General features: G+C 42.7%; 1 protein-coding gene across 1 annotated transcript in view; it reads left to right on the forward strand.

Moving 5' to 3' along the window:
* Positions 1-20,948, forward strand: part of TENM2 (teneurin transmembrane protein 2) — a 376,176-nt gene that overhangs the window by 329,740 nt on the left and 25,488 nt on the right. The window contains 5 exon segments of the mRNA XM_020992339.2: positions 3,409-3,658; positions 10,372-10,392; positions 14,514-14,746; positions 16,449-16,603; positions 17,178-18,052. Of these exon segments, the coding sequence (XP_020847998.2) occupies positions 3,409-3,658; positions 10,372-10,392; positions 14,514-14,746; positions 16,449-16,603; positions 17,178-18,052 (1,534 nt within the window).

Genomic DNA, 20,948 nt, shown 5'->3' on the forward strand with positions numbered 1-20,948 from the left:
GGAATTTTACAGGGAGAGCATTCCAGGCATGGGGGACAGTCAGAGAAAATGCCCAAGAGCCAGGAGATGGAGTGTCTTGTTCATGAGTCAGCAAAGAGTGTCACTGGATCAGAGAGTAGGAGGTAGAGAGTAAGGTGTCGGACTGGAAGGACAGGAGGGGGCTAGGTTATGAATGCCAAACAGAGGCTTTTGTATTTCGTCCTGGAAGCAATAAGGAGCCACTGGAGTTTATTGAGTAGGAAATGGGGGAGGGCTTGAGGGGGCTGACATAATCGGACCTTTACTTTAGGGAAATCACTTTGGTAGCTGGATGGGTTGGAGTGGGAAGAGGCTGGAGCCAGGCAGACCCACCAGCTGGCTATGGCAGTAGTCCAGCCAGGAGGTAAACAGTGGCAATGTCAAAGGGGGCATATTCAAGAGATGTTGCAAAGGTGAAATCAAGAGGCCTCCACGACAGATTGGATATGAGGAGTCTAGGATGACTCCTAGGTTGTGAGCCTGAGGGACTGAGAGGATGGTGTTACCCTCTAGTATAATAGGGAAGGGAGGATACGGGGGGGGGGGGAAGATAATGAGATCAGTTTTGGACATGTTGAGTTTAAGATGTCTAGTGGACATCTACTTCAAGGTTAGAGGTCAACAGAGGCGTTGGGGCAAAATAGCTAGATTTGAGAATCATGAGCACATAGAGATGGCAATGAAATCCATGGGAATTGCTGAGATCACTGAGTGAAGTAGTGGAGAGGGAGAAGAAAAAAGGGCCCAGCACTCAGAGGGAGACCTGGGGTGAGAAGGAGCAGGTAGAGGTATGAGAAGAACCAGAAGAGAAGAGTTTACTGAAAACCTCCATAAGCATCAAGGAGGAGGTGATCAGCAGCAGAGAGTGGTCAAGGAGAATGGGGATTGGAAAAAGGCCATTGGATTTGGCAGCTAAGAGATCATTGGTAACTTTGGAGAGAACAGTTTCAGTGGAATGAGAAAGTTGGAAGCCAGATTGTAAGGGGTAAGAAGAGAATGAGGGGAGAGAAAGTATACTTTTCTCATATAGTAGAGGTGGGGCTATTTAGGCAGAATTTGACCTTGATGATACTAGTCTCTCTCTGGTATACCTGAGTTTTGTTACTCCTAGGAATAGAGGTAGAAATTTTCAAACATAGCTTGGCCATGTCACTGTTAGTCTCATCATTAGGCCAATGATAGTGGTCAGTGTTCAAAGGAAGAATCTGAACCAAGGGTAGGAGTTATTTAGGGAGCTAAAGATGGGTCCTGAAGGTAGTAGATGGCAGTGGTAATGGGAGAGGACTGTGGGTAATGTGATATCTTCAAGCAAGAGCCAAGTTTCCACAAATGAATGAATGAATGGAAGAAAAAGTATTTATTAAGAATTTATAATGTATCAGGCTCTGTGCTGTTTGGGGGATACAAATATAAAAGTGAAGTAGTCCACCCCCCCCCAAGGTGCTTAAATTCTTGTGGTTTTTTTGGTTTTGTTTTTGGCTAGGCAATGGGGTTAAGTGACTTGCCCAGGGTCATACAGCTAGTAAGTGTTATGTGTCTGAGGCCAGATTTGAACTCGGGTCCTCCTGAATCCAGGGCCAGTGCTCTATCCACTGAGCCACCTAGCTGCCCCAAGGTGCTTAAATTCTAATAAGGAGAGATAATAAATATAGCAGTTAGTAACCAGAGAAGGGTGTTGTGGTCTGGGAAGTCATATCAATAGAGAAGTTGCTTGACATTCTCTTGAGCAATGGTAGGAAAAAGGCAAGAAAATAATCTAGAATGAAAGAAAGATTACTCACACTTGAATTAGGGGTTCCCCAATGCACAGCAGAAAGGGACTATACATAAATTAATAATAAAAAAAATAAAAAAAGAAAGAAAGGGACTCTACAAAAGAAAACCAGGAAAGAGAAGGGGAATGGGTGCATGTGGCTCAGGTAGCTGTTGAGTTGTTTCAGTCATGTCTGACTCATGACCCCATTTGGCATTTTCTTGGCAAAGATACTGGAGTGGTTTCAAGCTCATTTTATAAGTGAGGAAACTGAAGTAAATAGGGTCAAGTGACTTGCCCAGGGTCACATAGGTAGTAAGTGTCTGAGGCTAGATCTGAACTCAGTAAGATGAGTCTTCCTGACTCCACGCAGGCACTCTATCCACTATACCATTTAACTGCCCAGGGTTCAGGTAGAGGTGGGGTTTATCACAGATGACAGGTTTATACCTGGAAGTGGCTGACACGAATAATAGAGATACAGGAAGCCTTAAAGTTAGGAGGCAGAATGAGAGCATAGATTGGAGATACAGGGAATAAGATGAACAGAGTGGACACGCAGGGTGGGGAGTAAAACAGGCATAATAACTTTGCTTTCATACACCCATGTCACACACAGATACAGAGGATCTAGTTCAAGCCCCTCTCTAGGGTTATGACTGGAACACTCATGGGGTAGTTGTAGATGTTTGAGCCCAGCCCCCTCCGCACAGCCCGCAGGGGTGACAGAATATGGCAGAGGCTTCCAGATTGGAGACAAAAATACTTACCTAGCCCTTGCCTCTCACACCTCCATGGATGACCAAAGACATAGAAAGTACTGAAGTTGAACTAGCTGTGGTACTGACCTCAGGATGGAACCTGGAAACTCCTATCCTTAAATAAATCCATCATATTGACTATGGCACAAGGGATAGAGCGCTAGACTTGGCATCAAATTTTGACTCAGAAACTTACCAGTCATGTGACCAAGGACAACTCACTTGATCTCAATAAGCCTCAGTTTCCTCATCTGAAAAATGGGGATAACAATAGCACCTACCTCAGAGTTGTTACCAAATGAGAAAACATATGTAAAGTGATTTGCAAAATTTAAAGCACTATGTAAATGCTAATTATTAGAGGCTCTTTTTTCTCCTAACACTGGAGTACCATGACAATTTAAGAAGAGTCCCAGTTAATGAAGGTTTATTATATGAGCAGCAGAATTAGATAAAAAGCTGGCTTCAAAGCCAGGAAGACCCAGGTTCAAGTTCCAACTCTGATACATACTGGCTGTGTGGCCCTGAACAAGTCAACCAACCTTTCAGTACTTTAGGCAGCTCCTTAAGATTGTGAGTTGCAAAGAAAGTGCCAACCTGTATTGGTAAAGGGGGTCTCTTCATCTGGGAGCTCCCTATACCCATGAAATCACAGGTACAGCCATTGGTCTGTAATACACATGGGCCATACTGTTTATTCCCAAGCAGTTTTGGGGAGATAAAATGCACTCCTGCTTCCCTCAAGGTGATCGTTACCTGATTTTTCTCTTTTCCCTTCTTCTCGCCCACCCATCATCCCTGATCCATTCACCATGGGGCCAACAGAAACTCTTCTCTGTGGATTTCTGTTCATCGTTCCCACTTCTTCTTCCCTAGGAATCCTCCATAAGGGTACTGGGGAGAACCAGTTCCTGACCCAGCAGCCTGCCATCATCACCAGCATCATGGGAAATGGGCGGAGGAGGAGCATCTCCTGTCCCAGCTGCAATGGTCTCGCCGAAGGGAACAAGCTTCTGGCTCCTGTGGCTCTGGCTGTGGGGATCGATGGGAGTCTTTATGTCGGGGATTTTAATTACATCCGGCGCATTTTCCCTTCTCGGAACGTGACCAGCATCCTCGAATTACGGTAAGCATCCTCATGCAGCCAGCTCCTCTTGCTTCATCTCTCCCTTCTGGAAGATCTATCCTCTGTCTCCACCTCCTCCTCCCCTGGGGAGCCCCTCACATAGACGAGAAACAGGTTGGGAAAAGGTTAGTGTTGGGTCCCAGCAGGGGAACTTGGCTTGTAGAGAGCTTGAGTCTTTCATGTCCAACAAGAGAAGTGGTACCACAAGCAGCTGCTAGCTTTTGGGGCTCACCAGAGTAGTCTATTGAAGAGAGCAACAGTATTTAAGAGAAGGACTAAGGCTGTAACCCCATGCCAAGAACTCTTGCCATAAAAGCAAAGTGGAGACAAGTAATTGATCTATTGAATCTCTGAGCAGAAGCTCTCCAAAACTCTCTGGATCTTTCCAGATTTCTTTGGAAAGTGGATTAGCCTGGCTGCACAAGCCTGACCTTTAAGGGTAAGTCCCCAGGCCCCAGCCTGTGGCAGGCACTCCACAGTAGCATTTCATCTGCACGTTGCTGGCCCTTCCACTTGCATCCCAAGTCACTCTGGGCAGACGGTGACCGACACATGGTCGGCTCAAACTCATGCGCTTATAAAATTGAGTTTCCCAAGGCAGGTGATCAGGCTCTCCAGCCCTGGAGGTGAGGTCTGTGGTGTCTGTCTCCCATCCAAAGAGGTTTATCTCTGGAACAACAATAGATAGAGCCATGAAGAAGCTCTGGGTCTACCAGGTCTCAGTTACAGATATTGACAGCATGGATAAAAGGAAACCACAGAGAATGGGAAAGTGTTACTCTCCTTCATAGCTTCCCCCTGCTCCTTCACCGAAGCTTGTACCCAAGCTGTTTACAGTCAGGCAGACAGCTGGGGGGAAGTGTTGCTTTTCTTCACCAATGATCTAATAGTCTGACAGTATATGAGTGCCTCCCGAGTGCAGTTCTGTACTAGGCACACTGTGTGAGAAGGAAAAGGATGATGGAAGAGAATCCCATAACTCCTGACCTCAAGGGGCTTACAGTTGACAGTGAAGGAAAAGGAAAGGACAAAGAAGAGTCTTGAATTTTCCTGAAACTGGAAACTTAAGCCTTGAGACTTTAAGAGTTAACTCTTCAACATCCTCTATAAATCTTTTCCTTTACCATCTCAGCCTCTTCATTGGGTTGTTAGTGTTGGGAGTTTTGCTGCTTTTTTTTTTTTTAATCCTGCGAAGGCCACCCCTTCTTTCCCCACGTATAAGACATTTACTGTAGCTCAGATGGTGCATCGATCATGCAGTCACAGACCGAAATCTGGAAAGGCACCTCAGAGGCCCTCTCATGCAATCCTTCCCTTTTTCAAATGAGGAAGCCGAAGGCCAGTGACTTTCCCAAGGTTAGTCGCACAGGTAGTAAGCAACAGATGGGAGATTTGAACCCAGGTCCTCTGACTTCAGAGCCAGTGTTCTTGCCAGTGTCCCACAGATGAACTGAACTGCCCTAGAAAGACTCCTTCCTTTCCTGGTCCCCTCAAGACTCACTCCTGCCAATCATTTTCAAAGCCCAAGAGATTCGAGTGCCCAGATTTTGAGGAATGATGTCAGCCACCACCTCCACAGCTGACAGGGCTCTCCGGATTTAGAGTGAGACGCCTCTCTTGAACACGCCGAGCGCTGCGTGATGAGGGTGGGGGAAAGGGGGCTTGAGTCCTGATTTCTTTCGACAGCTGTATCATTTTTTTTAAACAGTCCTTGGGTTTGTTCCTGTTTTCAGCAGCCAGGTACCCGGAGCCGATTAGGAGTTAAGCTTGTATAAGAACAGCGGTTTGATTCTTCTTTTCTTCCCACTACATGCCTGGAAACAAAGGGCTGTCAATCCCATCTCTTTAAAAACAGAAAACAGTGAAGGAGGGAGGGAGGGAGGGAGACGCATGGCTTGCTGATTTCTTTGCTGGGTTGTAAGTTGGCAGCTGAAGAATTTCCAGAGAGAGTTAGCTTCTCTCCCCACCCCCCTTGCCCATCCCAGAATTGAATGAGCTAGGCCCTGGTTTGGGGTTGTATTTAAATGATACTTCCTGTCCTTTCTCCCTGCCCCTCCACATATACACAGGCAAAGACAGGGTAAGAATTATCACAGATCAAATACCTCCTGCTACCAGGGATGACCTAACATATAGATCAGTTTATATAGTATGGAGGGAAAACAGGAAGTAGTCCTGTAGGAGGGAGAAAAAAAAATCACCTGTATACATCCCTAGTACCTGAAATGCCTTTTTGTCCTTCATTGTCCTCTCCTGAAGACTTTCTTTGAAGCAGAGCACGGTTTTCTCTGGGGAAGGATTGCATATTAAGTCACTAACACTGTAGAGTGAATTAATTTGCCAAATTCAGAGGCCAGGGACCAGCCTAAGAGTAATGGGTGGTTGGAGGATGAAGAAATAAGAGAAAGGGAGCATGAGGACCTCTTAAAGTAGAGGGGAAAGGATGAGGAAAAAGGGATAGCAAAGACAAACTTCTCTTTCACAACTTTAAATAGGATTGGCTCTGCCTGATGCCAAAGTGAAAACTAAGGACGAGTAAATTCCTTCAGTACAAGGATACAAGTGCTTTGGGAATGGATGGGGAGGGAGGGAAGGAGAGGGAGAAGTAGAAAGATAGATGGAGGGATGACCCAGGATGCTATCCGAGAGCTCACTGGCTCAGATTTTGAGAAGCTGAGCTAAGTCAGCCATGTGATTGTGAGCAGGACACATAGGGAATGTTTGGGCCCTATGCCTGGTCTACACAGCACAAAGTAAAACAGTATTGGCAGTTAGCCAGTGAAATAGCTTATCCATCTAGGTCATTTAGACTAAAAGAAACTCTACTTTTTTTTTTCTCAGTGGAGTAGGGGAGGGGGCTGGAAGGTTTGTGTGAGTGATGTGGATTGCTAAGGCCGTAAGAAAGAGATTTCAGTACCTTTTCCTCTGGGGTCGGCAATACTCACCTAGCCAATATAGCCTCCTGACTGTGCTTGCTTTAGTTTTAATATTCATTAAGCTCCCACTGTGTGCGTGGCACTGCACAGAAATAGAACTGACCTCAGCACTCCTCTCAAGGGAGCTTATATCCTAAAAAGGTACCTAGAGCTTTATTCTTCTCTGCAAGGTGGGAATTGGGAATAAGAGTAGGTTTGGGTCAGCCTGGGATGATGGGACAGGAGAGGTACTCGATCTAAGCTTCCTGACTGATGAGAGTCTTGGAATGGTTTTAAGAGGCTCTGAAAATAGAAACTGCTGTGTAAATGCTAAGCATTATTATCGCTGTAATCATTATTGTAAATGAAGGTGGCAATAATGAAGTAAAATGGGAGATGTGCCTCTCCTGGCTACAGGGTTGCTGCTGGTGCTGGCAGAGGCTGAAATTTAGGACTCTGGAAAGGGCAGCACAGAGAGATGATTGAGGGCCTCGGTTATCCTATATACTAATATGGAACATCAGATAAAGGGAGGGGTAGAATAGGCCTGGTGGTGTGATTTGAGAGCCACCAGGAAGCAAAGAAGTAGTGTAGCAAAGGAGAAAGAATGTTGGTTTTAGAGTCAAAAGACCCGAGTGTGAATCTCACCTCTGCTATTTACTATGCGTGTGACTTTGGGTCATGGTACAGAGGAAATCAATCATCTAATCACCATTTATTAAGCACCTACTATGTGTCAGGTACTAAGCTCTGGAGATACAAAAAAGAATCATGGAGTGTGAAGTTGAATGCTGGTGCTGCTACAAACCACCTGTATTGCCTTGGGCAAATCATTTCACCTCCTCAGACCTCAGTCTCCTCATCTGTAAATGAGGGTGTTGGACTCAATGACCTCTAAGGTCCCTTCCAGCTCAAGGTCTCTGGATCCTGTAATCTACAAGTCACTTAACCTCTTTGGTCCTCAGTTTCCTCATGTAGAAAATGAGAAAGTTGGACTTGATGACTACTAAGGCCCTTCCAACTCTAAATGTATGGTTCTCGGACCTTCTGACCAAAATATGTCTTTCTCTGCTTCTTGATATTCAACCATTGGCAATTCATTCTTTGGAGATAATTCACTGACCTAGGCCTCTTCTTTTACAATGCAAATGCTACTGGAAAAGGTAAAGTCAGCTGAAGTGTGGAAAAATTTATCACTCTCTTCTATGAGTGACAGGAGGATGAGTCGGCTTGAGAGCACTGAGTGTCAGGTAGGAAGAAAGTAATAGAAGTAGAGAAAGAAAAAGGTTCCAGGGAAAATACAGGCAGCAAATCCAAAATTTGCCACTTTCACAATTTTACCATAACTTAACCCAGCAGAAGACCCATTGCTGACACAGTATGTTTGAATCTTCATGGCTTCATAGGACCATAGAGTTGAGACCTGGAAGGCACCTTTAAGGTCATCTAAGCCTCTCCCTTCATTTTACAAATGAAGAGCTTGGGCCCCATGGGGGGAGCACCCTGGAACAACAGCAAGTGTTAGTGCAGAGAGTGCAAAACTTAGATTTGGGGGGCAACTAAGTAATGCAGTGGATAGAGGACCTGAGTTCAAATCCAGCCTCAGACTAAACACTTGACACTTACTAGCTGTGTGACCCTAGGCAAGTCACTTAACCCCAGTTGCCTAAAAAAAAAAAAGAAACAAAACCTTAGATTTGGGAAGAAAGATTTGACTTCAAATCCCAACTCAGACACTTACTGACTGTGTGACCCTGGGCAATTCACATTCCTCATCTGCAATATGGGAAGAATAAATAGCTCCTGCTTCTGAGAACTATTTCAGAGATTAATTGAAATAATGTATGGAAAGTACTTTGTAATGTTAGCTATTACTGCCCAAAGTTGCAAGGGTAGAGAGTACAAAAAAGAAGGGCCAGAATTCAAACTCACCTCTTAGCATTGTTTCTATTATATATACTACCTCAAAAACAGATACCAATAGCTCACATTTAGATAGGATGTTAAGGATGACAAAGCACCTTCCTTGATGTAACTCTGGGAAGGAGGTAATGCAATTAGTATTGTCCACCTTTTTATAGATGAAGAAACTGATGTTCAGAGAGAAGAAAATCACCCATGATCATACAGCTAGTTACTTTTAAAGTCTAGAAAATCTACAGAGGTGTTCTGGCAGAAGACAAGGATAAGAGGAATTTTTAATGTCTATTATTCTTTCTTTCCACTTAAATCTTGTTTTCCTCCCGTCTGAGATGAGCAATTCTAAAAAATAACCACTTCTGCCTGATGATTTAAGGGGAGGAGTATTTCTTCCCTGGGTGTGGCTAGCATAAGCCCTCTCCCTTAATCTGCCCTTGACCCCATCAGAAACTCTTTCTTCCCCCATCATAGAAATTATATTAATCAACTTGGAGCCAACATTCTCGGGAAAGAAGTAGGTCAAGACTGCAAACCCAAATCCCTTCAAGTCTTGCACAAAATCTTGACTAAAGAGTAGAATTGATATTGCAATAATTAAGAGCCAAATATTACTGCACTGGTGGCAGATAACATTTCACTTTCATTAAGCAATATAAAATAGACATGAGAATTCCCAGCTGCCACTGTGACACAGCACGGTTTGCAGAATGAATCTTAAATTGTGCTATGTCAGTCAGAGCTCAGGAGTTACTGGCATCATTTAATTAACTTTTTTAAAAAACTAACACTTTGGAATAAAACAGTAAAAATGTAATCCCTGTGCAAACCTACCATTAATGACGGCCCTAGGCTGGGGCCTGAATAGCACCCCAGGCAGGAATCACAGCAACCCTGCCCCCAAGAGTTCTCTTTACTCTCCCAGGAGAAGGAAACAGTGGGGAAGAGATTCTTGCTACCTCTTTCCTATAAAGGAGGTATCTCAGACATAGCCTATTCTGTCACCTAGGGGCTTGAAGACCCCATCTGGGATGTAGAGGCCCCACGCTTCTTCACCTGCCTGCCTTTCAGCCCTAAATCTGCCAAAATACTGACTTGGACAGAGAGAGGAGAAAAGCAGATGCCTTTGCTACTTTTCTAGTAATTATGCAAAGAGATTTGTTGAGAGAGAAGGGTGAAGCCATTTGGTTGTGACAGAGAGGACTATTTAAAATTTACCATTCACTGAGAGAGTCCTAAAATTTTTCCATGCTTTCTCAACTCCTTATTAGAACAAACTATTGAGAGGTTACCATTAGAGAGGAGAGAAGGAGGGAGAAGGAGAGTGAGCACGCGTGCTCGAGAGAGAAAGAGAGAAAGAATATGGACAGGTATAGGGTCAGAGGGAACAAGAGGAAAAATAGGGCTATTCCCACAGTGTTCTATAGAATATTTGTTATCTCTGAGTTGGTGTGTGAGCAGAAGTCTTCTATAAAATGATAGTGACCCGGTGTGTTGACACTTACTAGCTGTGTGACCCTGGGCAAGTCACTTAACCCCGATTGCCTCACCAAAAAAAAATTTTCCTTAAAAAATGGTGGTGACCCTACCTCAAAGCCAAAATAACATTTTCATCTGATGCTGCCTGTGTTCTACAGCAGCCAGGGTATTCTGGCTAAGACCCTGAGGAGTTTTGCAAAGCAGCTGTCCAAGCTTCCCGAAGAGTTCAGTATCAGATGAAACAACTCCCCAAATTAAAACTGGAGCTGCAGTTGGGCGGGGGAGGGAATGACGCTTCTTTTGGGCCCCTTTGTAAAAGAAACTAAAATGTTATATTTGCTTTACCATCAATTCCTCAGCTAACTGTTTGTTCTTTTTTCCTTCTGTTTTCTTTCTATAAAGAAATAAAGAGTTTAAACATAGGTAAGACCAAGAACTCTTTCCCATATTTAATTTAATCTGGTTTGTTTGCTTCATTGTGTTTGCTTTTTGTGTTGTGCTTCTCTGTGGAATGTATATTTTTATGTATAAAATACAGTTCTCTTTATGTGCTAATTGTGTGTTGTGGATATGATAAGCTTTAGCAATTATGAAAAGCAGCCAAATAAGCTGACAGTAATTAATAATAATAATAATAATAAGGTAATGAACCCTCAGTGAACTCCTATGTGGGCGCTGCTGGATGCGGCCCGTAATTGGGCTAAACAGTTGAGGCAAACTTCTGTCTTTCGTAAATGCTGGACAGGGTTCACAAAAGCTTTAATGAACTGGAAATGGGTCAAAAACTCATTTTCAACTCATTACTAATTCTTTTCTGTCTTTATGATCTTTTTTTAAACTAAGTTAATTGTCAATCTGCTAGTCAGAATGGATCCAACTGCTGGATGGACTAGTAATGTACATAGATCTCAGAATCCATTTTGAGCAAGAGGTGAGGATAGCCTAACCTCTTTTGCCTAAATAGGTCATGGCATATAGATCTAAAGGCATGATTCAAAACTGCGCATATGGTATACAATAGGCAACACTGATGTAGAGCATCGTCTTGCTGGAAGGAAAGGAAACGGGCTTTTTCTTTTTTTAATTGGGAGGTGGGTAGAAATTGACCAAAATAACTTCCATCAGTACTTGTAAGTAAACTTTTTCCTCAAGTAGAAATGCATGACAATGGATTTGAGGAAATAATCTATTTGTTCCTTTGAGTGGGAGTGGCAGAGACAGTGATGTCTGGGGATCAAGAAGATTAAATCCCACTTAAACCCATCACACACAATGGAGATCAAACACATGTGAAAGGCCTTCTCGGATAGGCCCCAAAATTAGTTCCTGCAACTGAAGCTGAAAAGGTCTGGAGTTTGAGAGAGCAAAAGATAACACTCATAAGAAATTCTCCCTCCCCACCCAACATTCTCCTTTGGCTGGTATGTCCACAGTCCTTCCTGATCCTATCCTGAGGTTTTTAAAATAGGGAAAAGTTCTACATAAAACCATTAGGCCCAACTATATCCCTTCTAACTTAATGCATCTCCCGAAGGCACCACCTTTACAAATCTCCTATAGGGCTGTTGGCTCACCTCAGTGAAGAATTTGGGGCCAGCAGGGCAAAGGACAAGAACATAAGGGACACAGATGTTTTAAGGAGACCAGTCCTCTTTTTTGCATCTAATTTCCAAGTAATGGATAATTGACTGATATTCGATTGAATTGGTTGAACACCAACAACCTTTCCTAAAATAATTGGATATCAATCTATTAGCAAGTACTTGTTAAACTCCTCTTATGTGCCAGGTATCGTGCTAAGTCTTGGGGTTACAAAGACAAAAATAAATAGCCCCTGCCCTCAAAGAGCTTACAGTTATAAGGGGAAGACAAGAAGTATCTCTTTGAGTATACACAAAATTAAGTACACAGTCATTTTGGGAGGGAGGAAAGTAGCAGCTGGAAGGACCTGAAGAGACTTCGTGCAGAATACTTGAGCTGAACCTTAAGTGAATAGAGGAGGAAATACACTCTTGGGGGCTGGAGAGGTAGGGTAGGCTGGGAGTCCAATGCTATTGAGCTAAGAAGGAACACTGCCCTGGTCATGAATAAAATTTGTGTCCTCTCCTCCCTGCATTCCATATTAGGAGGTTTTTGGGTTTGGTTTGGTTTTGGTGGGGGGTTTTTTGCAACTTTGTAGAATTAGGCTCCTTAGAAAGTCCAGAATCAATTATCCACCTTCCAGACAGGCGCAGCTGCATCTGTGCCATGATCTTTCTGCTGATCACTCTAGTTACTGTTCCTTCAGCAAGAGTGCACAGTCTAATTAAGAAATATCGTGGACTTTTTCCCCCGTTTTCTTTCCTAATTTGTTTTCTACACATTTAAATTCTCCAGTGACTTTACAAAAAAAAAATGAACAGAAGTACCCCTAGCCTTTCCAACTAGTTATCTAGGCAAGGGTTTCCTAAAGACCTTGGTTTCCAGTTCAATTATATGTCTTAGTAGCAACCTGAGGAGAGGCTATGATTGAAGACATTCTCAATTCACAGACTGTTCCTTAAAATAGTCTTCAAGATTTGTTTTAGAGTTGTTGTTGTTGTTTTTTAAATCAGTAAAGGATCCAAACAGTGTTGTTTTTAATTGGAGTTTTACCAACTTACTGACTAGGGAGCCCTAGTGGTACGATCCTCCATTTTCTCTTCTTTCTCTAAAATGTTCTTCCTCTCCTGCAAAAAAAAAAAATCCCAAACCTTATGTAATTGAAGGAATCTGACATGATGTGAAGCAATTTCATCTTTATGATGCTTTCATCTGCACAAAACCAAAACTTATTCCAGAATATTGGCAGAAGAATTCATAACAATGAACTTGCTCATTGGATCCTGAGGAAGGGTCCTTATAATAGCCAAAGTGAGAACAATACCCACATCAGGCAGACTTTCTTATCTTTTATAGTACAGGAAATTGTAACATCGTGTCATTCTAGAGCTAAGGAAGCCTTAGATACAATACTTTCACTTTCCATTCGAGGAAAAGAGGACCCAAAGAAGCTCATTGAGTTTCCCAGGGCTTATCAACTAGTTAGTGATAGAATAGTCAGTTAATAAGTATTTATTAAGTAACTGCTGTGTGCCAGGGATTGTGCCAAGCTCTAGGTATAAAAAAGAAAGGCAAAAACAGTCCCAATCTCAAGAAGCCTGTGTACTAATGAGGGAGACAAAGTATAAATAAGAAGGTATATGTGAGACATGTACAGAAGAGATGAAAATAATCCAAGAGGGAAAGGCATTATTAGCATCTGAAGGGACTCCTTAGATCATCAAATGACAAGTGTGACCATGCTCCAATTTTGGTTACCTGGACACGTCAGAGTCGTGGTAAAGGGAGAGCCTCTACATCTAGGGGCATACTGGTAAATGTTAACATTGCACTCCTGGGGAGGGGGGAGGAGAGTGTACCTACAATACATTTAAATTTAATTTACATTACTGACACTTTCTTATGTCTGGAGCAATCAATCAACATAAATCCAACCCTGAATTATAGCAAAAATGGTCACATTGAAAATTTAACAATCAGCCTCCAGTACACTCATGTTTTCTCCAGTCACTCATTCAGTTTGGCTTTGTAAAGGTTTAGACTATACCTTCTATGAGTGAAGGAGGCCTGCATTCTACCTCCAAGAACAAAGAACCAAAAACTGCACAATCTCATCATTATATCCACATTCCTCACCCTGAATATCAGTATTATTCCCATCCATACCAAGGGATTGGTCATCATTTTAAGACCACAGAAAAGTCTGAGGACAAGTCAAGGGAATGATTGTAAAGTGTTTCACGTTACAGTTCGGGGAGTAGCAGCTTGGCCTCATTTTTCTAATAGCACTGCTGACCTCTAGGCTTTGAGGAATCATACATTTTACAATGTTAGTGAGCACTGCCATGAGAAGCAGCCATGGTTTAGTGAATAAGAAATTGGCCTCCAAACCAGGAAGACTTTGGTTGAGATGCACCTCAGACCCAGACTGGCTTTTTAACTCTGAGCAGGACACTTAAAGCTATCAGTACTGCCAAGGAGCAACATAACACTATAAAGTTGTAGAGCAGGTAGGTACTGACATTCATGAGTTGGGGGTGGGGGAAAGAAAGAGAGAGAGAATATTGTCACACTGAAATGTTTATCGAAATTTAAGTCATGCTAAGGTTGATGTAGGACAGATAATGAGTAGCTGATAGATGTGGAGTTACTATTGTATAAGCAAATCTTTTTTTTTTTATCTCATTGATACTTTCCATGCCTATTAAATCAAGCAACAGCACATTAGCACGGTGGGAAATGATGAGTTCTAAGATAAATTGAGGAGTACAAGTCCGACTGGAAATGACGAAGAGCCGTGCTATGTTAAAACACTAAGTTATTGCATTAGTTTCTTTCCAGTTCATTAAAGTGGAAAGATACTAGATGGTAAAACCACCCATAGAGTGTTTTTCTTTGTTTTCCTTCTGGTTAGCCAGCTCCATGTTCTCTTCTTCTTTCTCTTTGTGTTTATCCCATTAAAGCAACAACCCTGCCCACAAGTATTACCTAGCAGTGGACCCTGTTTCTGGCTCACTCTATGTGTCAGATACCAACAGTCGGAGGATTTACCGCGTCAAGTCTCTGATGGGAGCCAAGGACCTAGCTGGGAACTCAGAAGTCGTAGCAGGGACTGGAGAGCAGTGCTTACCCTTTGATGAGGCCCGCTGTGGAGATGGGGGAAAGGCTGTGGATGCGACACTGATGAGCCCTCGAGGTAAAGAAGAAAAGAAAAAGAGAAGGGGGGGAGAAAGAAAGGAAGGAAGAAAGAGAAAGAAAAAGAGATTTCAAGAAAAGTCATGCAAGACATGAGTTTAGTTTCTTCATTATCTAGATTGAATAAAATTAAATCCAGTAGTCAAATCACTGCTTTCCCTGGTATAATTTAACTTATATTAATTGCTTTGTGTATAAATGGATGAGGTTTTTTTTAACCACCTATTTAAAATAAACTTTATCCATTTGTGGTACAAATGGAAAGAAAATCTTATTTTGGATGGATATTCTTCACTTTTGTGGAGGGTAGAAAATCAGAAGAAATGATACTATCCTGGGTTTGTGGTATAGACTTGGTCACCCAAGAGATCCTCTATCCCCCAGTGCTAACATTTAGATGGCACCTGCTATGTGCCAAGTATTGATTTATGCACTTTACAAATATTCTCATTTGATCTTCATAACAATCCTATGAAGTTAGGTGTTATTACTACGATGTTACAGTTGGGGAAACTGAGGCAGACAGGCGTTAAGCGACTTGCCCAGGGTCACATAGCTCTTAAGTGTCTGAGGCTGGATTTGAACTTAGGTCTTCCTGATTCCAAGCCCAGCAATCTGTTCACAGCACCACATAGCTGCCCACAAGATATGGTGACAATGGTATGAGACTGGTACTTGTGAAGAGCCCTGAGGTCATTGAGCGAAAAGTACTAGAGAAATTCTGACATGAGAAATTCTGTTTCAGTTTTTGAAGTATTGCTTAGGTAGTCATCAGCCACTGCATTCAAAATACTGGGCCTATGGGGCAGCGAGGTGGCGCAGTGGATAGAGCTCTGGCCTTGGAGTCAGGAGGACCTGAGTTCAAATCCAGCCTCAGACACGTGACACTTACTAGCTGTATGACCCTGGGCAAGTCACTTAACCCCAGTTGCCTCACTAAAAAGCAAAAACAAACAAACAAACAAACAAACAAACAAATACTGGGCCTAAGTCGTATGGTGGGGGGAGCAAAAGATACAGAAGACACAGCCCCTGGCCACATTCTAGCTAAAGAGACCACACACACACACACACACACACACACACACACACACACACACACACCACTTACAACGCTAAATACAAATTAGTAGTAATAATAGTAGCATTTTAAGGTTTAAAAAGCAGTTCATAATATGTTATGCCTCTTGACTAACATTGTGCAAACAACTGTATATAATAATCATAGCTAACATTTATATAGCACTTTTAAGATTTAGAAATTGCTTTACATGTCATATCTCTCTTGATTGTCACAACAACCCTCTCAGGCAAGGGCTATTATTTTCCCTATTTTATAAGTCAAGAAACTGAGTCTGGGAGAGGTTAAGTGACTCACTTACACAGTCATGGTCTAAGGCAAGATTTGAATGGTCTTCCTGACTCAAAATCCAGTATTCTGCCTCCCGTGCCACCTAGCTTCCTGTGTGAGGGCTCTACGTAGAATGAAGGACTGAACAAAGTTAGGTGGGACTCATCCTGGAGGGAGGTGTGTTGAACAGTTTGTGAGAGGTTTATTCACTTAATGACGTCCTAGTCCACTCCACTGGAGCTGTTGGACAATCAGAGAATCATTCATAGAGCACTCTCCCGCTCCCAAATCTTGTACTATAAATCTTCTATCAGAAATAGACATGGCATGACATCATTCTCCTCCTGCCCAGGTATTGCAGTGGACAAGAATGGCCTCATGTACTTTGTGGATGCTACCATGATCCGGAAGGTGGACCAAAATGGAATCATCTCCACACTGTTGGGCTCCAATGATCTGACTGCTGTCCGTCCTCTGAGCTGCGATTCCAGCATGGACGTGGCCCAGGTAGGGTTCCTTCCTCATTTCCGGAGCCATGCAGCAGAATGCTCTTGGCCTTGGGTTCCTGCCTCACCCTTCTAAGGAATCTAGATGAAGCCAAGGAGGGAAGAAGTAGCATGACTGAGTGCAGAATGGCAGGCTAGAGGGAATGTTGCAGAAAGCAAGACCCAATTCTGCACTGAAGCACATCTGACATATTGTAACCATTAACAGATTATAGGATAGAAAAGGTACTGTGTAATTACCCTCTCTTCTCCATCATCACTGCAGGTTTGAGAATATAGCAGTGCAAGTGTGATATGTCAATCAACATTTCCCTATTAATCTGAAATGATTTCGTCTCATTGTATATACCATTAGTTTGTGCAGATAATAAAACCACAGAGCTCTAGAGTAATACCTTTGACTAACTCATTCTTGTCTTTCCTATAGCCCATAGGCAGACACACACTCACACACACACACACACACTCACACACACACACACACACACACACACTTCTTTGCGCATCTTCTGTAGGGAAATGTCAGTCGATTCAACAAGCCGTTCTAAAACCCAGTGTTTGATACGACTTTCCAGGTTCGATTGGAATGGCCAACTGATCTCGCTGTCAATCCCATGGACAACTCCCTCTATGTACTGGAGAACAATGTCATCCTGCGGATCACCGAGAACCATCAAGTGAGCATCATTGCCGGCCGCCCCATGCACTGCCAGGTCCCAGGCATCGATTACTCCCTCAGCAAACTGGCCATTCACTCTGCCCTGGAATCGGCTAGTGCCATCGCCATCTCCCATACCGGTATCCTCTATATCACTGAGACAGACGAGAAAAAAATCAACCGACTGCGCCAGGTGACCACCAATGGGGAAATCTGCCTCTTAGCTGGTGCTGCCTCAGACTGTGATTGCAAAAATGATGTCAACTGCAACTGCTATTCTGGGGATGAAGCCTATGCTACTGACGCCATATTGAATTCACCATCTTCCCTAGCTGTAGCCCCAGATGGAACCATCTATATTGCTGACCTAGGAAACATTCGGATTAGGGCAGTAAGCAAGAATAAGCCTGTCCTAAATGCTTTCAACCAGTATGAGGCAGCATCCCCAGGAGAACAAGAGTTGTATGTCTTCAATGCAGATGGCATTCACCAGTACACCCAAAGTCTGGTGACAGGAGAATACTTATACAACTTCACTTACAGCGCTGACAACGAGGTCACTGAGTTGGTTGACAACAATGGTAACTCCTTGAAGATCCGCAGGGACAGCAATGGTATGGCCCGCCACCTGCTGATGCCTGACAATCAGATCATCACTCTCACTGTGGGCAGCAATGGTGGCCTGAAAGTTGTGTCTACCCAAAACCTAGAGCTTGGACTCATGACCTATGATGGAAGCACAGGCCTCCTAGCCACCAAGAGTGATGAAACTGGGTGGACAACCTTCTATGAGTAAGTGTCTTCAAAATATCTTACATAGCACCCTTTCTAAGTAAGAGCGTGTTTCAAGACGCTGATACATCAAATCCTTCATTCTTTCAAGTAGCTTAGGAAGTTCCAGTTGCCCTATCGTGTATCTTCCTCACATTAGAGTTTCAACTTGAAGCTTCAAAAGATGCAGTTTCCTCCTCTAACCTGGATGCTGTGCAAAAAGTTATTGAATTATCCAACTGGGTCTCTCGTATGGAGTGAATCTCAGTATCACAGTTTTCTACTGAAATTCCCATTGCAAGCCTTTCCGTTCAAAATTCAGGATATTGGACATACACTGCACATGGGAGATAAAGTGTTGATTAACTCAGCTGATTATGCATGTTTGTGATGGGTGCGGAAATTAGAACCTAAAAGGCAAGACCCCAGTGGGGCTCCTGTAATTTGCCAATAGTCCAGAACCACACTTGATTGCACAAGCAGGTAGATAAACTCTGAATTTCCTCTTTAGCAGAAGCAGATCAATACAGATAAAGTGCTAGGTATATTAAAAGATGCGAGAGTCAGTCATATTTCCCCTAACAATTATCTCATACTTAATAGTCTTACTGTTTGTTTTGCCAAAGAGCTGCTTTCCTTAGCTCCTGGAGCTATCTATTGAAGTGCATCCTACAGGTATTAACTAGTTCAGTCCTGGATAGCTGAAATCTTTCATGGTGTGATTCCCAATGACCTCCTAGAATTGGAGTAAAATTTAAAACTACCCAGTCCTGCAGTTGGCCCCACAGCATCATACGTTATTGTGATGGTGAGTGTTAAGATTAACAACAAAGGCATAGGAGAGTTTCCGTATAGGTTTCCAAGATTTTACTAAGTTAGAAGAAAGAGGGAAACAGAGGCAAAGGGAAACATGATGAAAAGAACCCAACATTAGAAACACTCATTACTGATATAGCTCCATTGCCTAGCAAGATACTTTACGCAGAAAGGCTTGGAATGTGAAGAAGGAGGCTAGCACCATCTGCCGGTGGATTTCTGTTTCGCAGACATGTGTTCCCCCCAGCTCATCGTTCACTTGGCAGGTTTACAGGCCCCACTATTCTCTCTGCAAAGCTCAGCATGTCGGCATCATTAGCATCATGGCATCCTTCAGAGAAGTGTGAATCTAACACACTTTCCATGCCTGTGACTCTGTCACTGAGATGCCTTGTCCTGACACCATTTGTGAATGTCGATTTTAGCCCCTCTCCTAGCATCTCTCACCATGCTTTCCTGGAAGCTTCTACCTAAAGCCAATGAATTTCACAGAGAATTAGTAGACCTACCTGATGCAGTTAAAAGCTCCTGGGTTCTGGAGGAGGGTGGCTTGAATTTTTTAACAGTCTGACTCATAGACTATTTTTAAGGAATTGTAGTTTTATTACTTTTCATTACATGTGCAAACATGTATTTTGCTAACAAAATATGACCCAAGTTGCTTCCAGGGGTGAGGGAGGGATCTTCTGAGGGACTTGTTTGATTGCTGAATAATAATGCTTCCTAGTTAGCGCATTTATTGTTTATGGAAAAATTAGTGCTTTTAGAAGACTTGAAAATGGTTTATTTATAGAAAGTTAGAGTTAGAAGGGAGCTTGGAGTAGTTCTTAACATTTTTTGTGTAATAGACCCATTTAATAGTCTGAAGGTGAAGTCTACAGACCATTCTCAGAATCATCTCAGAATCAGGTTTTAAAATGCATAAAGTAAAACACATAGCTTACCAGGGAAACCAACTATGTTGAAATAAATGTTCCCCCATCCCAGTTCACAGATCCCCTAAAATCCATCTATGGACAACTTGTCCCTGTACCCCAGGTTAAAAGCCCCTGATTTTACAAAGGAAGAAACTAAGACCAAAAGAAAGAGACAACCAGTGTCACACAACTGGTCATTGGCAGAGTAGGAAGTCAATTTCATCTCTTCTGATTCCAGTTCTAAAGATCTGTCCATTATACCATGCTGTCTCATGAAGTCTCTTAAGTTAAATGGACTTCCTATATCAGAGATGTCCAAGTTTTCTTGGACCATATGATTGGTAATCTGTAGGTATGTAAACCGCCTGATTTTTTTTCTAACTATAGTTCCTAATTGATCTAAACCTCCTGCTATGTCTGGAAGCAGTCATGTTCTGGTGGCCAGGGAGGTAAGTCCTACTGACCTACTGGTACATATATACTAATTAGGTAAAAAAAACAATTTTTGGGATAAAAATCTCAGGTGGTCCATGCACCAGAGGCACAATTTAGGCACCCAGGCACTTGTCTGTACTATCAATTACTTAACTAATTTTTTTCATAACTAGTCCAAGTCAAGGACAGTCCAAACTTACATTTTTCTATGCCTTCCAAAGAGCTAGATTAGTTGTTATATAAGTGGTCATGAAAATAACAATTCCGTTAAACTATACTTTATACCTACACTTGGCAGGACAAAGTTCAATCTTCCTCATGCTTAGGAGGTAGGGTGATGTGGTAGAATGGACACTGACTAGATTGTCAGAAAACCTGGGTTCTAGTCTTGGCTCTGCTTGTAACTAGATATATGACGTTGGGCAAATAACCTCTGGATCAGTAGTTCCTCATCTTTAAAGTGAGGTGTTTGAATTTTCATCTACTCTGCTGCTATGTATGTTATTTCCTCCAAATAGAATGTGAGCTCTTTGAAAGCAGAAGCTGTCTTGCTTTCTTCTGTTTGTATCCCCAGCGTTCAGCACGGTGGTTGGCACGTAGTAAATATTTGATAAATACTTTTCTATTTTATTCTGTGATCAGACCTGTCTTATTCAGGCAACTAAGAATAATATGGATTGGAGAAGGGAAAAACTGGAAGCTGGGATATCAGTTAAGAGGCTATTTACTAGGATAGGGGGGATGAGGGT

This window comes from Phascolarctos cinereus, unplaced genomic scaffold, assembly GCF_003287225.1.
Source record: "Phascolarctos cinereus isolate Bilbo 61053 unplaced genomic scaffold, phaCin_HiC Scaffold_2;HRSCAF=192, whole genome shotgun sequence".
Lineage (NCBI taxonomy): Eukaryota > Metazoa > Chordata > Mammalia > Diprotodontia > Phascolarctidae > Phascolarctos > Phascolarctos cinereus.